This window comes from Aptenodytes forsteri, unplaced genomic scaffold, assembly GCF_000699145.1.
Source record: "Aptenodytes forsteri isolate BGI_AS27 unplaced genomic scaffold, ASM69914v1 Scaffold166, whole genome shotgun sequence".
Lineage (NCBI taxonomy): Eukaryota > Metazoa > Chordata > Aves > Sphenisciformes > Spheniscidae > Aptenodytes > Aptenodytes forsteri.
Genome location: NW_008796110.1, coordinates 4281922 through 4302832, shown reverse-complemented (window position 1 = coordinate 4302832; position 20911 = coordinate 4281922). Strand labels below are relative to the sequence as shown.

The window sequence follows — 20911 nt, the reverse complement described above, 5'->3', positions numbered from 1 at the left end:
TAAACATACTGAATATCAGCTGGCTGTCATGAAGCCTCCTAGGAGTTACATGACAGCAATGCTTCAGAAATGATCAACCCAATGACAGACAACACCCTGAGTAGTCATTTAAATTTTAACTTTCCTCTACCGCCCTATATCTTTGAAACACAGCTGTCAGAGAATGTTCATTTTCTTATCCATGATTTGAACTGATGCCTTGAATCCTGTGTTAGGTTTATGGGAACAGAGTTGAGAACCCTCTGTAAGGATAGTTAAACTCACACATGCAGAGACACACTAAAAACAGATTTAAACTTAAAAAGGCCACACTCATCCATCCATGAAGGAAAAACTTCTCAACTATGTAATATCAAATTATAAATAAAAGTTAATAAAATTTGAAAATTAAAATTTCAGCTGACAAGCACTTAAAAATTAATTGGAACCATTTAAAAATGATAATTAGAAATAAATAAAAGTTAATAAAATTTGAAAATTAAAATTTCAGCTGACAAGCACTTAAAAATTAATTGGAACCATTTAAAAATGGAATAATTAGAATAATTGGATCCACTGAGGATCCATTTAAAGATCGTTTGGAACCATCAGATCTTTAAATGATCGGAACCATTTAAAAAAAATTCTAACAAGTGTTTGAGAATACCTATGGGGAGATATCCTGTAAGCACAAAAGACCCTGAAATTCTCAGAGAAAGAAGTAATCATGCCTCTAAGACCATTCTGGGCAAGCACTGGATATGCAAACCCATCCTGTCACAGATGCCTCTGACTTCCCAGGTTGAGCTCCCTTCCTCAGCCGACGCGAGCGGTGAACACCCTGCACACACGCGCACTCACACGCACACACAGCGCCGTGCTGTGTTGCCTGCTTCAGTGACAGTCCGAGTCAAGCTCTGAGCAGTCCCTGCCCCAGGGGAGAAGTAGGCAGCACATATCCTCAGCCACGGTCCAGGGGCCCACACACCAGGAAAACGATGGCCTCTGCAGTCTGAGGCGTACTCTTGTCCCAAGTAGTTCACACTTAAGTGTTCATTCAGATCTAGTATCCCTCCTGTTAAACTGAAGAGCTGCTGCTGCATGCCTTCCTGTACAGATACAGACACTCTGATTAATTCAGTGGCTTAGCACTATCTCCATATATAAAGTGTGTGTTCGAAGAAGTGCGATGTCTAAATTACAAATTACAGTTTTAGGTTGAAGATCTAAATGCTGCGATAAAAGGTGTAAATTAAATAATCAGGTTAACATTGAGTGATGGGACCTTTGTCTGGAAGTTTGAAATAGTCATCACTTTTTTCATTAACAACAAGTGATAATTAACGAGACATGGTTATTAACATTAGGTTTAGTCATGAAGGCTTTTACTGCTGATGCAGAAGCAGATGGAGTGCCTATTTATGAGTCTTATTACAGGTTAAGTCAACTGCTATGAATTTGTCTCCCAAATGTGCTAAGGATGTAATTTATGTTCAGCCACAATTATCTTGTTAAAGATTAAAGATACAGTGGCTCAGTAGGGGATAGTGAATGTATGGCATATTATGAGGACATTTTAAGTACTGCTTTAGATGTGAAAGCCATTATGCTAATTAAATTCTTTTTAGCTCAATCTTTTCTCAGGCAAGGAGGTGACAAAACTCTGTAATGTTAGTCCATAAACTTTATGTATGATCATTGTTCATAAGCAGTAGGTATTAGGGGGAGCACATTTTTTGGTTTTAGAGCTTTAATCATAGAATCATAGAATAGTTTGGGTTGGAAGGGACCTCTAAAGGTCATCTAGTCCAACCCCCCTGCCGTGGGCAGGGACATCTTCAACCAGATCAGGATGCTCAGAGCCCCGTCCAACCTGACCTTGAATGTTTCCAGGGATGGGGCATCCACCACCTCTCTGGGCAACCTGTGCCAGTCAGGCTGGTTGGCATGTTTGGTTGGTTGGTGCTGTTTTTAATAAACACAGTACATCAGCATTCTCGGTGCCCATCAGGCAGGGCCAGACTTTCCAAAATTGTTTAGTGATTTGAAGTACTTTGATACTTGCCTACCTCTTACAGACATTTTGCACACAGTCCTGAGACTAACTCTTGAGTATTTTGCTAGCATTGAGACAGCCTCTGTCACCTCAGCAGGCACTGACTCTATGGGATGCTAATGTTAGAGCCTCTCTAAAAATTAGAAAGGTGTTCCCAAGCACATCCTGAATGTGTTCCTGGTCTGCATCCAAAATTGCCGTTTCTAAGTAAAGCTAAGTACATAATGGATAGTCTTACTCCAAGCATGTCATGCAAAGCCAAAGCCCCTCTATGACCATCACAAATATGCTTTTAGAGGACTCTAGCTGTCCACTTTTTCTTACGTTTTAAGAGAATCTGCGTTGTACACAGACAAAAAATTCCCAACACATTCCGAGAGTATGGGCAGGTTTCCCAGAGGCTTAATTCAAATAAGCTTACCAAAGTCATTATGATCTACATTAATGGTTCTGGAAAGAATGACAGTATCCACATATTCCCTATCTGTTTCTCAAAGTAGCCTCAAAATTTCTTTTTGATTATAACAATTATATGAGGGGTTTTATCCATACAGTGATACAGGAACAGTACAGAAGAACTTAAAACACCAGTGATTACACAAAATAGTAAAAGATCATATAATAGCTTCAGCCAACAGCTTTGAAGAAGCAGAATCTTGTAAATATAAAATGAGATTAATATCTTCCTGATGCATATATTTCTTTTTAAATTTAATGATTAGTGAATAATATTTCAAATAGATTAAGTGACCCAGAGTAAAGAATGTTATTAGCATGTCTAATCACATGGAGATTTTTTAATTAAGGAGGCTTTGCAATGCTTACAGCAGCAGTTGGTTGTTTAGTCCCTTGAATAGCTTGGACTCTTAACAGATGCTATTCTTATTATCTTCACATCTGGATTACAGCACAGATACAAATAACATTGTGGGTCATACTTCAGGTTGATTCCATTTGTATTCATCCTTCAATGTTTTTGCAACAAAGCTAGCATCTCCTGGAATTATAAATTCCCCTGTCAACTTCAGGAAGTCCTCCTTGGTTATGGTGTCCCTCGGTGCTGCAATTACATTACAAAAAAATTGTTTAGCCCCAGTCATAGTAGTTCCAGAGCCGCCGTTTTGTCTGTTACAGGGCATGTTGCCTTTTATTGCATTTCCGTGTCTGCAGTAGGATCTATCAACAAATTACCAGAACTGATCTTGTACACTGCTCCATCTTCAGGCTAGCATAATCACATGAAAGGGAACATTAATTATGTGTGCGAATTTGGATAAGCAAGGAAGACAATGGCATTTTTTACACTTGGAGTTCTTGTGCAGCATCTACAGTAGCTCCTGTTGCAGAGTTCATCTTCCAGCTTTCACTATGTCTGATGTGTGCTCTATCTTCTGCCTCTGGTATAGGTAAAGATGCATGAACTATGTATTATGCTGAGTTAATGTAGTATCTTCAAGTTGTATGCATAATTTGGTGGTGTGTTGGGGGAATATTTATACTGTAGGAGTAGTATTTGACACTCCATGAAAAATGGTTTTCAAAACCGTGATTTCTTTCTTACTCAATAATGCCAGAATTCCGAAAGGTCTCAGATAATGTTTTATTTTTTGCAATATTTATTTATGTTTCTTCCCCTCTAGAAAATGTTTCCAGACTGCTCACTTTTATTTAGAAGATAATACGTCACCTCGAGTGATTTCTGCTCCCCCAGCTCCAGTCTTCCCAGTCTCAGGTATTTTTTGTCAACTGTTCTGTGGATTGGTGTTAGCTGCTGGAAGATGCTGCCTTGTGTGTGGCCATATGAATTCTTCACATACCGTAACATCTGTAAACCAGGGATTGGTACCCTCTTGTACTAATAAACACAGGTGCACTTGATGGAGGCAGAGACTAGGGTTACTAATATTCTCTCCTGTAGGTAACACAGAAGGGAAATATCCTCACCTTACAGAGTTGTCTCAAAGATAAGCTGTGCCTTCTAGCCATTTGAGGTGTAGCCTCACTAGAAATGGCTGCTAGTGTAGCCATCTGAGCTACACTAAATAGCTCTAGTTCACTGTCACAAAGCAGAGGATTACACCAGCAACATATTCTGCTGTATTTCTGCCTTTAATTGAATTTGTCACCTATGTATAGAACATGACCTATTCTTTTTACCAGCAGGATGGATATGTGCCTCATCTATCTGCATTTCATTTGCAATTACAATGTTTTCTTTAACTTACAGATTTTACTAGCATTGTTACTACTGGTAAAGTTCTCTGTGAGCCTCTCGTAAAAATGATACAAGTGCAGAATATTATTGGCACCTTCTGGTTCCATATCCACCACAGTCATTTGGAGAAACTGTTTCTTTTCTTTCCTCCTCAAAGAGTATCAGAGGAGCACGTGCAGCCCTCCCAGCTTTTTCAGTCTGAGTAGAATGAAAAGTAACTTAAATAGATTAATTCTGCAGCAGATCCCGAGCCACATTTTCACCCATGAGAAAAGGATATCTTGTTCCACAAGTAATGCTTTTGCAAACTGTGCTGTTGCACAGGGGGATGGGTTCCCCTGGAATGACTAAGGGGAGCAAAATCAGCCCTTGTGTAGATAACTAGTAAACACGTGTAATTAAATAAATCCCAAACATTAGACTTCTGCTGTAACAGAATTGTAGGCATCTTTAAATGCCTCTTGCATTGATTGCTATTGTTAGGAGATGCATAACCTTTTTCTAAATGGTTAATAGACAGGGATATAGCTTGATTTCAGAAAACGTGATTACATATGAATGTCAAGTGGCAATCATTATAGGGAGTCTCTGCTCTTACTCTCTATCATTAACTATATTGCAGTAAAACTGTATAATTTTCTTGCAATTTTTCCTGACCAGCCCACCTCAGGGAGATAGTGTTTTCCATTGTATAAGACAGAATTGCATTTACAGTTATTCTGAGTGCTTAAAATACGTGGTTTGGTGCTGGAGGTTTTCCTTCTGAAATACTGGTAAATATTAACTTAAAGAGAAAAGTGTTTCTAAATGACTGAAAGATACATAAAATATTTTGTGGAAACAGCTGCAAGCACTGAGGAAATATTTTCATTTTATTTTGCGTGCAGCAGAGGTCAAGTGAGCAGTTTTTGTGTTTTCTATTGCACGAGTGTTTCAGCAGTGTAATTTTACAACAAGTGAGACTGACTGTGTTATAATACTGGCAAAGAGCATAGAGCAGGAAGAGCATTTTGTAACTGCTAAGTTTAATTTTTTATTATGACTATGACTAAAAGCACACTCCACAGATCTCATTAAATATTAGGTTTTCCTTTTGTAGGGTTTCATTGGCAGAGATAGGAGAATTGCAGTTATTCACAGAAAATGCCCTGGCACTTCACAGCGTAATTCAAAGATGAATTCAGAACAAATAATGAATTACAGGATAGTATTAGGACCCACTATCAACCTTTAAGTAGTTTCAAGTGATACCTGCCATGCAGATACAAAATATGTTCCTGGAGTCAGAAGTGATTGAATTGGGAGATTAGCACTGGCAAGGAAATAAAACAGTAATTACACCAAACCTGAGATTCTTTCTCCCTTACTGTCCTCGCTCTTCGGGTCATTTACCTTCCCTTCTGATTTTGTGTTTGCATATCATTAGAATAAACACTTTATGCCAGGTTTCATCTCCGAAGTGTGAAGATAGTGTTACACATTTGTTCAGCTTCTCTTAGGCTTGACTGGATAAATTCACTTTTTGTATTCAGATCCATTCATGTAAGAGGAAGACCAGATGGATCTCAATATAAATCAATGAATTTTTGGTAACTGAAAGCTAAAATTATTAGGTGGCCTAAATGCTGAACATCTGTTGATGTAAATAACAGGTCCTTGTTCAATGTTTTTGATGTTTCTTTCTCATATGAAACAGTGATGAAATTACCAATTGTGAAATAAAAATATTTTTAATCCATGAAAGGCTTTAAAAAAAAATTATTCTTCAGAACCAAAACTAGCTGAAATAATGCCATCCTTTAACAGGTAATTAACAGAACAGATGACTTTGTTTACATAGCATATTTGCAGGAAACAGAAGATTAAAAGTCCCAAAGGTTTTTGACATGATCCCTAATGAATGTTCTACACAAGAGTGTTTTTCTGTATTTGTATAAAGTAAAAAGGAGATGTCCTGAAATATAAACATCAGATGGAAAATTCAGACTGAGTATCAGGACCCAGAAGTTGCGTGAATCACATTTATTGGTTGAGAATGTAGATATTGTCTTTGTGGGTATCCAGAAAGTCTTAAACTTAAATCTTTCACTTAAAACTCGAAGTAAAAAGCCTGATGTGAAAATTTGCGGTCAATACTCCCAGGATCAGACATAAGATTATTATCAATAGGTAATCATAAAATCATGGGGAGAATGGGGGGGAAAAACCCTACTGGAAGTACTCGCTAATGCAGTAAAAGATGAAAATTAGTTGTTGTTTCCTTTGGATGCCAATGCAAACATGCAACACATCAGTTAAAATTATACTACTGGCATAATGCTGCATTAATTCAGTAGGCTTGGGACTATGCAGCTGGTCCATGTACTGTATGAGAGTCCCAGTGCAACACTAATCAGCCTAAAGCACCCAGACAACTCTGCCTGATCATTCTTTCTTTATCAGTATTATTTAGAGCTCTGCTCCTACCCTCTCCCTTTGAACATCTTGTAGCAAACTGCTGATCCTCCCATTTCCCCTTGGCTTCACAGGGAGTTCTGAGTGCTCTTCAATTTACAGACAAGCTCAGCATCTTGCAGAATCAGCACCTTGATTTGGGGGGCTTAAAGACAGAGCAAAACCTAGCAAGACATTTTCTATCTCTTCTTTCTGAATAGTCATTTAGAAATGTATAAGTGTTAGAGAATGATTTTAGAAACGTTAATGGTGTTAAAGAGTAGTTTTATTTTTTGGGGAGTGGTATATCCAAAGTTCATGGCAAAAATTTTATTTCAGGATATTGTGTGGATTACCTACATATAAACTTCTTTATATGTCGCTGGCTTTTTATTCTTCATAAATATATTTTTTGTCTTTTCCCACCCCTAAGATGATGTTGGAGCAATTCCAATAAAGCATTTTCCAAAACATGTTGCAGATTTACATGCAAGTAATGGTTTTTCTGAAGAATTTGAGGTATGGCTTTATGATGTCATCTTTCTTCTTAGCACATACAAATAATGTTAAGTTTAAATGCCTGGAAACAAAGAACTGGGCATTACATTCTGACTTGGGGACCAATTTCATAAATGCATGTAAATAAGAGTACTGTGAGCCCAGTAAGGACTGTTTATGCATAAAGACTAGGGAGATTTATAAAAGCTAACAGGACTGGGATGCAAATGGGAATGTTTATCACTGTGATAAAATACTAAATGAGTGTGTGATAAACTATGCAAAGATAATGCAATCTGTATGACTTATCAGATACAGTTGTCGATCTAAAGCTTTTCCAACACTAATGCCAATTGAATTTTGCAGAAGCTACCCACATTTGCTTGTTCCATTTACAGAGAAAAAAAATTGGAGGTAATAATGAGTACACGTGGCAAGACTTCTGATTAACAGGAGAGCTAATGTAGTCTTCATATGTGGTAGTGAAAGCTTTACAGTTCCTTTCCTAAAGTATATGGTTCATAAGAGGTATTTCAAAATTTTGAAATGTATGCTCTCATCATATAATGTTACTATCACCATATGTAACTAATGAACTTCAGTTTTTTACATTCATGTGCATTACAAGCAATTTAAAGATAGATGTGTTCTAACTTAAGTCCCATAAAATAAACGTTATAAACCCAAGCTCTGTAATTAAAGCTGTGCTATTAAAATTCTTGACAAGTGATTTCTAACAAAATCAGTCAGTTGGGATGGAAACAAGTTTTTTAATTGATCTCTATTAATTTAAAATACGATTGTAATATTCCTGCTGCAAAACAACAATACTGAAAGTAAAACTTCACAGTTTTGCATCTTTTGGTTTTGCTTTTTGTTTCCCCAGCCAATGTATTGTCATCTAACTGACCAAAAATTCCATGTCATTCACCTAACCTTCTTCATCAGCATTTCTTCTCCAATTCATTTAACATTCAGAATATCCATCTGGTTGTGGGACCAAACTTGCAAATACCTGTGAATGTCCAGTACATGTTCATATGTTACACATGTGCATACACATTGACAGGACTGGGCTCCAGCTAGACTGGCTGTTAATAAGAGCAGATGTTGAAGGACTATGTGAATACAATGGTAACAAAGTTCTTTCACCATTAGTGAGGACAGCAATACAGAAATCAAATCGTTCATCCTAAATTTTTCTTTTCCTAAAATTGTTCTTTTCCTAAATTACAGCAGAGATCCAAAGGCCAAATACACTACATCTCACTGAGCTACACCTACACCATCTGAAATAGTTCATGCTTGTTTTAACTGTTACAAAAAACTCAGTGTCCTCATCATTTCTTGGAGATCCTTTTTGGCTTTACAGACTATCCCAGATTTAGTGTCCTGGTCCTTTCTCTACCGATAATGAACTTAGAAGATATGGAAAAATTGAAATACAGTCATTGTCTTTGCAGAGTCAGCATACATTTGGAATGTACGGGGGTGGTTCAGGTTTTTTATTTATATTACTATAAAACAACCCATATTTAAAATCTAATTTTCAGACTGGTAACTACTTTTCATATATGTATATTTAAATAGCTGAAGGTGATTAATATTAAAATAAATCCTAAAAGTGTTGGAAAATATTATTGTAGTACTTTTAGTGATGACAACATATTTCCTACTTAACAATGTGGACCTTATAAATGCTTGAGTTTCCTGTCAGTTAAAGTAATCAATAAAATAAAGTAATTTTGTGAGTCTTACAGACTTTATGCCTGTCTTCTCAGGCCTGTCTCTTTCTTTATAAAAACGTTGGGTTCACTGAGAAACTGGTGGCAGGCTGAGGGCTGTAATGCTGTCCTTCACCAGGGTGCCATGAGGCTGTCTGAGCAGCACGCTGTCCTGCTCCAGTGAAGGTTTTACAGCTGAATGCAAAGAGAGCAAAAGCGTTCCACAGAGAAGCTAATGCAGTTATAAGGACCAATAACAAATCCAATGAACAGTTAAATATATAGATAATCGGGCTAAATTCAGTGATGTTGCTCATATGGATAAGCTTTCACCAGCCTGAGGTCTAACATAAAAGCTAAAGATAGGAAAACAGATGCCAGTATTTTAACAGGAAAATTACCTCTTGTTTCCTTTAAGAGTTATGTCAAAATATTCAGTTTTGTTGTTATTATGGAGATATATATTGCATGACCATAACTGTTTTCCATGTAGTAATTGTAATTTATATAAACACTTTTATCCATTTGTTCTGTGCTGTGGAATTTGATTTTTTTTACTTTTTTTGCATTCATTCCCTCATTAGACACTGAAAGAGTTTTATCAGGTAAGGAATTATTTCACTGCATTTTTTTTTTAGCAATGAAGTAGTTGTAAAATATCATAGATAATTGGGTATAAGTTTGTGTTTCTTTTCGTGCTGACTTACTGTATTTTAAGACATTTTATGTATCTTAATACTTACTAAAGTATGACATGCTTTTTTTTTTCCCCAGGAAATCCAGAGCTGTACTGTAGATCTAGGTATTACATCAGACAGCTCTAATCACCCCGACAACAAGAATAAGAATCGATACATAAACATTGTTGCTTGTAAGTAAATGCATCACTTGGTGTTTTGTTTAAGAAATAATTATAGGGAAGTATAGATTTATATGTTACTAGAGGGAAAAAAATACCTCTACACTGAAAGCTCTGGCTACTGTTCAGCAAATTGCTTGGAGAGGAATAGCATGAGATTTCACATCTCTTCAAGTTAGTCCTCTGGCATTCTGCTGCTTTGATGAGCATGTGTTAGCAAGACATATTTGTGTCTTCTGTGATGACCCAAAGGGAGTTGGGAGATTTCATTGTAATGCCATTATAAAGCCTAAGAAGCTGTGTTTTGATTGCCAAAATTAATCCATCTTTGATCTGGAATAATGACGATTTATCCTCTCTAGGAACTTCACAATCCCTGGATATATTTACTGTCATATATAAATATAAATGTACTGGTTTTATGTTGTATTGTGCCCCGCCACAATGAAATAGATCAGCTTCATTAGCCAGGACACATGTTTTCCCATTGCGTCGCCCTTCTTCACTATCCCAGATTTTTCTTTTCTGAAACACATCTATTCAGTTTTGTTAATCTCTCTTTGCAGCTATTGCCTCTGGGCTCTTGATCATTTTGGTGGCTTAATATATTTTTCTTAACTCGCTATAGTATTTCAACTTTGTTCTGATAACAAGAAGCTCTAAATTAAATATATGTTCAGCATTCAGCGTCACTAGAGCTTAATAGAAAAAGAGACAGAATCAGCCCATCTGGCAGAGTGTAATGTAATGTAAACCAGCAGCAAGAAATCCCATTCCACCTGGCTGAAGATACCTCTAGAGGGATGGAAAGTCAGGGATTTTCCTCTGCCACTCTGTGTTTGTACCTGATTGTACAAAAGGTGCCAACCCAGCGGCTTTTTTGTCAAAGGGCAATGCGTGAGCAGCTTAGGGCTGCTCAAGTAGCCAGAATTGCCCTGTGCAACTGAATCAAGCCTCTAGTCCTTATAATCAGTGCAGCCTACAGAAAGCTTCGGCTCTCCCTGAGGTAGCCACTGCTGAGGCTCTTCAGCTGACCAGCTTCTCCAAGGTCCCATTGCTCTCCAGTCTCCGCTCTTTAACTTGGAATTAATGTGCCTAAACACTGGTGCCTACTGTCATTTGAGACATCCCACTGTGCAGGCTTGGCAGTCATGACACAGGACTTACGGAAGACCAGTGCCCCTTCACAAGCAGCAGCTGGAGGCCGTAGGGGAACATGTCACAGTACCTAAAATGACCCCAGGTGCTGCTGTTCAGGCATCTAAATTCTGAATCCCTTGAATCCTTGGATTCCTTAGTTTATTTTTCTGCCAACCAGAATTTTGAATCTGATTCATACCTAAGCACAGGACGTTTGCATATGTGATTGTCACTGTATTAGTCTTATGTATTGTAAAAATCCATTTCAGTATTTTTTAAAAAGATTTCTTACAGGAAGAATATAATTCTTGCAGAAAACTATGCTTATTTTCTCCCTTGTTTTACCGCAGATGATCATACTAGGGTTAAATTAGCACAGCTTGCAGAAAAGGATGGAAAACTGACTGATTACATTAATGCCAACTATGTTGATGTAAGTGCCTTTTTCTATCTGCCAGCCTATTCATCTGTCAGCCTTTTCTGTAAAAACTGATGTATGGAGGTGAATAGACTTCATAAAAAAAAAGTATCACAATATTACAGTTTTTATTAAAAAAAGCTTTAATGATCTAAGTTAAGCCTACAAAGTTAAAGCACAGGTAAAACTCCAATTCTTTCTTGAATCCATCTTGATATTGTAGCAGCTGCAGCTTAGTGAAGAGCTTCATGAAACAAAAAAATGTTCTGTCACATCTGAGTCATTTTAGAAGCATTTTGCATCTGAATGTTTGTTCTTTTATACATTTTTGGTAAGTGGTTAATTCTTCTGTCTGAGATAATCTCATGAGAGGAAGATGCCATTTGGCTGAGAGCCTCACCGAGGTACCATTTATTCCATTTTTGTTACCTAGTAATTTACATGTGAATGATCTTGATTCATTTTTTAAACCACTATCATAACAGATGTCTCATAATCACTATCATGTCAACATTCTCAGCCTTTTCTGTAAACAATGATGTATGGAGGTGAATAGACTTCATAAAAAAAAAGTATCACAATATTACAGTTTTTATTAAAAAAAGCTTTAATGATCTAAGTTAAGCCTACAAAGTTAAAGCACAGGTAAAACTCCAATTCTTTCTTGAATCCATCTTGATATTGTAGCAGCTGCAGCTTAGTGAAGAGCTTCATGAAACAAAAAAATGTTCTGTCACATCTGAGTCATTTTAGAAGCATTTTGCATCTGAATGTTTGTTCTTTTATACATTTTTGGTAAGTGGTTAATTCTTCTGTCTGAGATAATCTCATGAGAGGAAGATGCCATTTGGCTGAGAGCCTCACCGAGGTACCATTTATTCCATTTTTGTTACCTAGTAATTTACATGTGAATGATCTTGATTCATTTTTTAAACCACTATCATAACAGATGTCTCATAATCACTATCATGTCAACATTCTGCCAGAGCACGGGCACTTGAACATATATCCTATTTGTTGGAATGATAAACATTGACATGACAGTTGCAGTCATATGTCATCCGGTACCACAGGGTTTCTGCGATTTGGATAGTTATAAATTCAAAAGTACTTAAAAGCTTTTGAGATTCTTTAAAAATAGATACATAAAATGTCATGTACTCCTCCCAGCCTCCTTTTGCTCACGGACTTTGGTTTGACAAGTGTCATTTGTTATATTTCAATTTAGGGCTACAACAAGCCAAAAGCCTACATTGCAGCTCAAGGGCCACTAAAATCGACAGCGGAAGATTTCTGGAGAATGATATGGGAACATAACGTAGAAGTTATTGTGATGATAACTAATCTCGTGGAGAAAGGAAGGGTATGAGTACCTTTGTCTATTATTTATTTCTCTGATGTTGATAGATCTACCTCTAGCAGACTCTTTTCTCTCTTTTAAAAATCTGTTTTAGGCATTTATTGAGCAAAAAGCAACAGTTTGTAGTAGTTGCTTGTACGAGGATTGGCTATAGAAGTATAAAGTTGAGGATTTGTAGTAGGAAACTAAAGAAAACATTTAAACTCGATTGTCAACAACATCTTGAAAATACCATGTTCTAACTACAAAAAAATTGTCTTATACTGAAAAAAAGACTTCTTGTATTTATTTAGGAGTGGCCAGACTCTGGACCTTGTGCCACATTCTGCTAGGAATCTGCTCTCCGTCATTCTCTTTCTCGGGGATGCCTTAGACCCTGGAAAGGAGAAGGCCATAGTTCGGGTGAATCTTTCTGGATATTCACTGGCTGCTCCCTGTTAACATCTCGTGGGACCCACAGTTCCTTTCCTACTACGTGACTAGATACACGTTTGTCCAGTGAGACAAAATGAGGTCAAACCCCATCACAGGATGTGTATTTCTCTGGTTATGTGATGGGGGTATGCATGTACCCTCGGGTCACATGAGGAGACATTGCATCACACTTGCCACACACTGGCAACAATGCCTAAAATGCATGTAAGTCTTGTCATATGACCTATTAAGCATCTGTCAGATGATACAGACACAGCAAATGCAGACGAGGGCTGCACTGGGAATACCACTTCACTTGTAATACCATGCTATAAACATGTACTCTTCTAGTACTCCTAGAGAAGGCTATATGGCTACCCAACCAAAAAGCTGGACATCACAGATCTCTACTGTATATTCTGGCCACACACAAGCTCACTCTTACCCTCGCTGATCAGATATAAGGATACTCTGCCCATGCTATGAACCAACCAAAAGCCACAGACGAGTCTACTGACTTGAATGTATTCCTATTTTTCTTATAGATTATCTGTTATTTTCTTTAGATTATAGAGTGCCTATAGGATGGCAAGTTCCACAATATTAGAGCCCTTTAACTCTGATAGTATGATTTAAACCTCTCTTTTTTGTTGTATTCCAAATAAAGAGCATCTTCGCACAGCCATCTCTCTTTACAGCATAAAATACACATTATTTGTTCTCTTATGCTGAAGATCATGTCTATTACAAACTGGGTTTATTGAGAGTCCCTGTATGTTTTTGTGGTTGACTGTGCTCTTAAATTTGAACATTTCAGCTTGCTAGTTGGACATTTTGTTTTCTTTCTCTTTTTCTCTGTTTTTCATTCGCTTTCTAACAGAGAAAATGTGACCAGTACTGGCCTGCTGAAGGTAGTGAAGAATATGGGAACTTCTTGGTTACTCAGAAGAGTGTTCATGTACTTGCCTATTACACTGTGAGGAATTTTACTCTCAGAAACACCAAGATCAAAAAGGTTTGTGGCAGCCTGAAAACATAGTTTCGGCAAAAGGGAGTGTTAAAAGTTGCTCAGAATACTTTTCAAGGCAGTTGGCAGCTCTTTTCTGTTGTGTAGGTAAAGCTGAATCCTGTAGGTCTCTGCCAGCCAAGATGCTCATCAAGTTCAGAGTTAATTTGACCAGATCAACAAATTGAGAAGATACTGGCCTGTAGTACTGGTGTGATGTAGGACCATCAGGGAAAAGGCTGTGATGACACTGGAGAGTTGATTTGGGCTTTTCCTGCCTGGTGAGCAGGAGGATACATTTTCAGAAAGAGAGCAACTAGTAGAAAACGTGGTATGAATTAAATCATCCACCTCAGCTATCAATTTTCCTTTTTAAGGACTGAATTTTTACCCCCCTGCAAAACAGGTGAATCCACACCTTGTTTTATTGTAATCAGAACCAGCATGCTCTCAGCTCAGCAGTGTGACATCGGCTACTTTGAGGGGCATTCTGAAAGCTTAATTTATTTCAGCCACCTAAATGTTAGACATCTAGTCTCTCGGCCTCCCTGTACAATTAATGGCTAAAGTACAACCCTTACTGTCAAGTAATTTATTCTGCCTGTTTTAGGAACCAATCTTTGAATGAGATGACCTGCTCTCTGAAGGTATCCCTGCCTCTGAGTTGCCATTGAGGGAGGGAGCTTAGAAAAGCAGCCTACACAAGGCTACTTCCCTTGTAGATCACTAAAGCTGAGTGAGGTGAATCCTACCTTTTCTGTCCACCCAGCAGAGGAGCAAAGTGGCAGGAATAGCTGGTGACTCTTAAGAGCGACTGTAATTTGTTATCCCTCCAGCGCTCTTAGCCTTTCTCTGTGGCTTTCTAAGGGACAGTGCCAGGTCATTTTTCCATTCAGAGGGCAAGCTGGTGGGACAGAAGCACTGGCCCTTCCTCTTCTCTTTGAAAGCTGGAATATTCAGACCTAGGTGGCATGCTGTTAACTAAATAGGGACAGTACTAATTCAAGAACTATCAGGTACAGAAATAAAATTATGAAGAGTTGCCATTCAGATGTGGGCTGGTTACATATGGAATTATTTTTCTGTTGCAGGGTTCCCAGAAAGGGAGGTCTAGTGGACGTATAGTAACCCAGTACCATTATACCCAGTGGCCTGACATGGGTGTTCCAGAATACACGCTGCCCGTGCTCACCTTCGTGCGGAAGGCATCACATGCCAAGCGCCACGCTGTCGGGCCTGTTGTGGTTCATTGCAGGTGTGGTTTCTACCGCCGTAAGGTTCACTCCGCTTTTGTTTTGCAGAAAAAAGAATTTTTCAGTGGTGGGTTAAGCAAAATTTCACTCTCCCATTTAACAATCCTGATGGAATAAGATTGATTTCTTAGCTGATATCTCTATCCTTGGTAAGGCCAACTAATCAACTGTCTGTGCCACTTCTATAAATCTCCGTAAACAAGATGCTGCTGCTCTGCACTATGTTCTTTTTTTTGCAAAAATGCCTTTCTTTCTACTTTTTTGCACATTTCCATACTACTCTCTTGATTGCTATGATTTTACCACATACATAAGTAGCAGTAATTGTTTCAGTAATTGTTTCACTTCTGCAAATACATCATTAGGATGGTTTTGGCTCATGCTTTCTTTGGTGCAGGGATACTCTGTAATCCTAAGAGGAGCTCTGTCCACAAAAGAAGACTCACTCTATTCCTGGCTGAACTACAACTCTGCTGTTTTTAACATTACTCTGCGCTCTAGCAGTCATTTGCAATGGAGGAGCATTCTGGGGAACGGTTTGAGGTCTGCATGTGCCACAGTGTGCAGGCAGGTGTTCTGTCAGCGCTCACTAAAACTGGGCAGCTCAGGAAAAATTGGTTAAAAAGGGCTTGTAGGGCCTGGAATGACTTCACAATGCCCGTGAAGGACCGGGTTATTGTAAAATATATAAGCAGGTTCTGGTTTTCCACTGTAGTACCTCACCTTTGATGGAACATTTGGAAAGAGAACCTCCTCATGAATTCTGTCCTTCTGGAGCTGACTCTGGGGAAGCCAACAGGTAAAGTCGCCTCACAAATGCTGCAAATGAAGATATTTTATTTCTGGGATGATCTAATCTGACTGAAATCTGTTTTTAGCTTGGAAAATGAAAATTCCACATTTTGGTTGTTCTGCTGCTATCTACATCCTGCCTGTTCTTGGGAAGTTCAAAATAAGAGCTTCCCCAAAATGCCAAGTCTGAGATCTATGCCAGCAGGCTGAGAGATCAGCAATACATTATAAGTCAATTAAATTGAGTTTTTAAAAAGTGAACCGTGGTAAGTTGTGTGGCTTCAGTCAGACCTCTCCATTGGGTCATAGGTATAACTCACCTCTGTCTGTAGGCAGCTTTATTCAGCTGTTAGTTCACCTGTCCCCATGCACTATGGAATTTCAAAGGAGTCATCTCATGTTAGAAATGTAACTTTTATTTATCTTTACAGGCTATATGGAGGACACAGATGACAAACTTCATGAAAATTTTTTTAGCTATTTTTACATTTTGGTACTTTTCATGTTTTCTCTTTCATAACAAGTACAGATGGTGCCTGGTAATCTTTATACATTTTTGTGTCTAATAATGTGTTAATAACCTGGACCTTTCAGTTTTATATCACGTTTATTTAGACAGTTTATTACAGCAGTCTGAGCTCACACTACCCATGCTTTGTGCCACCTCTGTGGAAGAAATGAGATGACTGAATTAGCATGTGCAGACTGAGCTTGGATCTGCCTGTAAGGGACCGTGCAGACCCAGCACAGTGTTGCTGCCAAGTTACATGTACCAATACACGTAACATTTCCTCATAAGTAATTCCCATATATGACTAGATAACAAAAAATGACCTCTTGACCGTGTACTCCCTACCCAGATATTTTATGAAAGAAAAAGTTGGGTTTTAATCTTAGGATACAGCTGTTTTTATGCTAGATGAGTCGGAGTTCATAACAGGAGTGAGTTGATTAACCCTTTCTTCTGCATCTTCCCTTTTTAAGAAGGGTTTCAAGCATTGCTTGCCGTCTTAGCTGTATCTGAAGAGCACTAAGCTTTTTCTTTTGCAGATGTACCTTCAGCAGCTCTGCCACTTCCTGGGGTTTTCCTCAGTCCAGTATCTGTGAAATCTCCTATATCTGTAATGGGTGGCATAATGCAACTTCCCCTTTAAAGTGATGTCCGTTTCAACATAGAAGAACTTGAGCACATTAACTGTGCCCAAATGCTGACATATGCCACCCTTTCTAGGTATACTTGACAGAGTATCCTAAGGAGTATCAGAAGCCTGAAAATTGCAGACCTGCAGGAAACCCCTTAGTTCTATTTCAATTGATACGTTAAAAATCGTTTGAGAAAATGTCCTTTAGATCTATTCTTGCACAGAGAAAAAGATGAGTTGAAAAGATTTTTCTTCATTGCCAGCCTTGACGTTTTAGTAAAGTATATCATATAATAAAACGATTTTTAGAGGAAAATCTTCCCTACGTGTCAGTTTTTTGAAAAAGCTATGCATAAGAAACAGTTCTTTTCATTATTGTTTTACTTCAGGCTCAAGACTCTTTTTTTGTTTCGTAGTGCTGGTGTTGGAAGGACAGGTACATACATAGTGTTAGACAGCATGCTGCAGCAAATTCAGCATGAAGGGACAGTCAACATATTTGGATTCTTAAAACACATACGTACCCAAAGGAACTACTTGGTGCAGACTGAGGTAAGAATTAAATATATACAGCGAGAGACTATTACAGACTATTTCTATTTGCAGGAGGAGAGATGATACAGTCCTCTTTTTGGCACCGCCAGAGAGATTGGCAACCAGTCACCAGACTGGACTTTCTCTCTTGCTTCTCTTGTTTTCGTAGAGACATCCTTCCAGGCTTGCTTAGAGCAATGCACTAGAAATTACCTATTTATGGGCTTTTGTCTGTTTATTAGGGAGGGCTCAGAAGAGGGCAAGTCTGTACAAATCATGCTTCCCGCAGTAGCACTTTCTTGGCAGGGCATGCATTTTTGTCATAGATTTTTTTAAGGAAACACCATTGTCAGATGTTCAGACCTTCACTGAACCTGATCAAACAGTTGATATCAGGCAATAAAAAGTAGGAAAAGAAGCTGTTTCAGACAGAAGGTTATCTATAGCAGCTTTAACCTGAAGATTATATATAGAATAGTGAAAGACCAGAAGAAAACAATAAGGACAACAGCAGGGCGTTTGAAAGTCTACTTCAGGTTTCAAGAACAGGTGGTTAGATTTCCCAGTGCCTTTCAACAGAAAAAAAGGTAATCAACAACAGCATGGGCACTTGTTCCAAAGGATGTGAGAGAGAAAATAAAGGATAGCGGTAGGAACTGGGAGTGATCACTTTATTGCAAGAAAGGCAGGGAAAGTCGCATAACAAGCTGACTTGAAAATTTGACTCAAGGCTATACTTGCATTTTTAACTCTGTTCTGTGAACATGAGATACCACAGGTCGTGGGGATGTGGTATCATGTAATATATACATTGCATGTGTAGTTCAATTGTGCTTGTAAATGTCTACTGTCACTGCGGAGGGACAGCCTTCACTCTAGAGGATCGCTTTTGAGAAAACTCCCCTACAGCGGCACACTGTGAAGAAATACTGACTGTGTCAGAAGTGGCAGCTTAGCCAAAGGTGTCCAGGGGAATCTGAAAATAATTAGAGCTCGGATGTTTGGTTTTATTTTCCTAGGAGCAATACATCTTCATTCACGATGCATTGGTTGAAGCGATACTCAGTAAAGAAACAGAAGTCCTTGAGACTCACATTCATGCCTATGTTAATGCTCTCTTGATACCTGGACCAACAGGAAAGACCAGACTGGAGAAACAATTCAAGGTGAGCTCTCTGAGATAGTAACACGAAAAGCTTCAGGCTTGCAAGCCTGAATAACTTAAAAGTAGGTATCATCTCAACACAACTTTCACTGGCTTTCTCTATCTAAAATTTAACTGCTGAGCCCAAATTCAGAGCAATTTAACAAATGCATGCAGTTAGTTGGAACAAAAGAATTATTTGCATACTCTTAAACAAGGAATTTAAAAAAAAAAAACCACAAGCATGAGAAATAGGCCAGTAAGTAGATTTTGGAAAATCTAACTACGTGCCTTTGCACGAAGATCCCAAAGGTAAAACAACAGTCTGGAAAGATGTCATTCTGGAAAAAATGTCGTGAGCTATATTGATCAATCAACATACTCCCCTCAGTGCACAGCACTGGCTAGAAGACAGACTTCACCTCAGCAGGTGATAAGTGAACACTTCTTTGGTGCTTGTGGATGTGGAGAGCAGTGTGTACGTGCACAGGACTTTCAGTCACCCAGAGAAAGAGCAGAGCCAGCCGGATAACAGCCCAGAATCTATGAGAGAAACAGCTTGTTGACTCATGGGGAGAATGGGAAGTCTAGCTTGCTCACTGGGTCATTTATAGAGGAAACACAGAAAATCCTACCTTTTCAAATGAATTCGAATCCAGAGAGGTAAATCACACTTAAATGTTTTCCAGATTATGTGGCAAAACAGACTTTGCTGGCCCTAATTTAACAGGAAATGGATTATTAGAACCTTTCTCTCTAAGGATTTTAATTCTAAGGAGGACTGCATGGGATAATGTATATTCTTTCCACAATTAGCTGTTGGATCATAACTAAAAAACTTAAGCAGATAAGTCTGTAGATAATGTCAGTACATAATGAAGCTATGAAAAATATTAATGTATTTATTTTCTGAAGTATTTTGGTCACATAGGCACAGTACTTAGTAGTTCTTCAAGATAATGAACAATACAGAACAACAGAGTAGGAACAACATACTAAAGGATTTCACAGTTTGCTGCTGTCCTGGCTTGAATGATCCGACACTGTTGCACTGTTTTTTCCTAGGGAAAAGTAGGGACTCTTATCTCAGCTGTGATGGGCTTGGAGAAACAAGCATCCCACCTTTCCTACACAGATGAAAGAATAAAACACATAATATATACAAACAGAGTGTGTAAATATATATAAACACAGAGTGTGCAGTGCAAATTGCAGGAGCCATGTAGAGCTCCGATTGCAAGAGTTTAAATATTACCAAAAAAGGGACGTCTCATTCAATTTCATTTTCCTTTGCAAGCTAAAATTATTAGAATAAGAACAAAAATGCGGAGCCTTGTTTTACTGAAGAACTGTTTTAGATGAAAAAAAAATTGTGGTCTAATTCACTTTGATGGAACTTCCCTGGTTTGTTATCTGTTTTTCCAAAGCAGGCAGCTTCTGAAAGCTACACATGTCCAGCCCAAAACATCACAGAAAAGTCTTCTGAATTCTTTTGAACATTCTGATTTTTTCCTAGGGATTGATTTTACCTAGGTTGATTTTACTAGCAATCAAAAAAACCCCTAAAAACTAGGAAAAACCTGCTTTCCAAACTTACTTCATGCCTAAGCAGTATATATACAGCATTGTGGTTTATATACGTATATAGAATCATAGAATCATTAAGGTTGGAAAAGACCTCTAAGACCATTGAGTCCAACCATCAACCCGACACCACCATGCCCACTAAACCATGTCCCTAAGCGCCTCATCCACACGTCTTCTAAATACTTCCAGGGATGGGGACTCCACCACTTCCCTGGGCAGCCTGTTCCAATGTTTCACCACTCTTTCAGTAAAGACATTTTTCCTCATGTCCAATCTAAACCTCCCCTGGCGCAACTTGAAGCCATTGTGTGTATTGTGAGCAACTTGAGGCAACTTGGGGCCATATGTGTGTGTGCA

At 38.3% G+C, this 20911-nt stretch overlaps 1 protein-coding gene across 1 annotated transcript in view; it reads left to right on the top strand.

Annotated features, from left to right (window-relative positions):
- PTPRZ1 (protein tyrosine phosphatase, receptor type Z1) overlaps nt 1-20911 on the top strand; it is a 148739-nt gene that overhangs the window by 118759 nt on the left and 9069 nt on the right. The window contains exons 14-22 of the mRNA XM_009286803.1: nt 3676-3767; nt 7117-7202; nt 9680-9776; nt 11255-11337; nt 12551-12685; nt 13977-14111; nt 15194-15357; nt 17706-17841; nt 18843-18989. Coding sequence (XP_009285078.1) covers nt 3676-3767; nt 7117-7202; nt 9680-9776; nt 11255-11337; nt 12551-12685; nt 13977-14111; nt 15194-15357; nt 17706-17841; nt 18843-18989 — 1075 coding nt within the window. The remainder of the gene's footprint in view (nt 1-3675; nt 3768-7116; nt 7203-9679; nt 9777-11254; nt 11338-12550; nt 12686-13976; nt 14112-15193; nt 15358-17705; nt 17842-18842; nt 18990-20911) is intronic.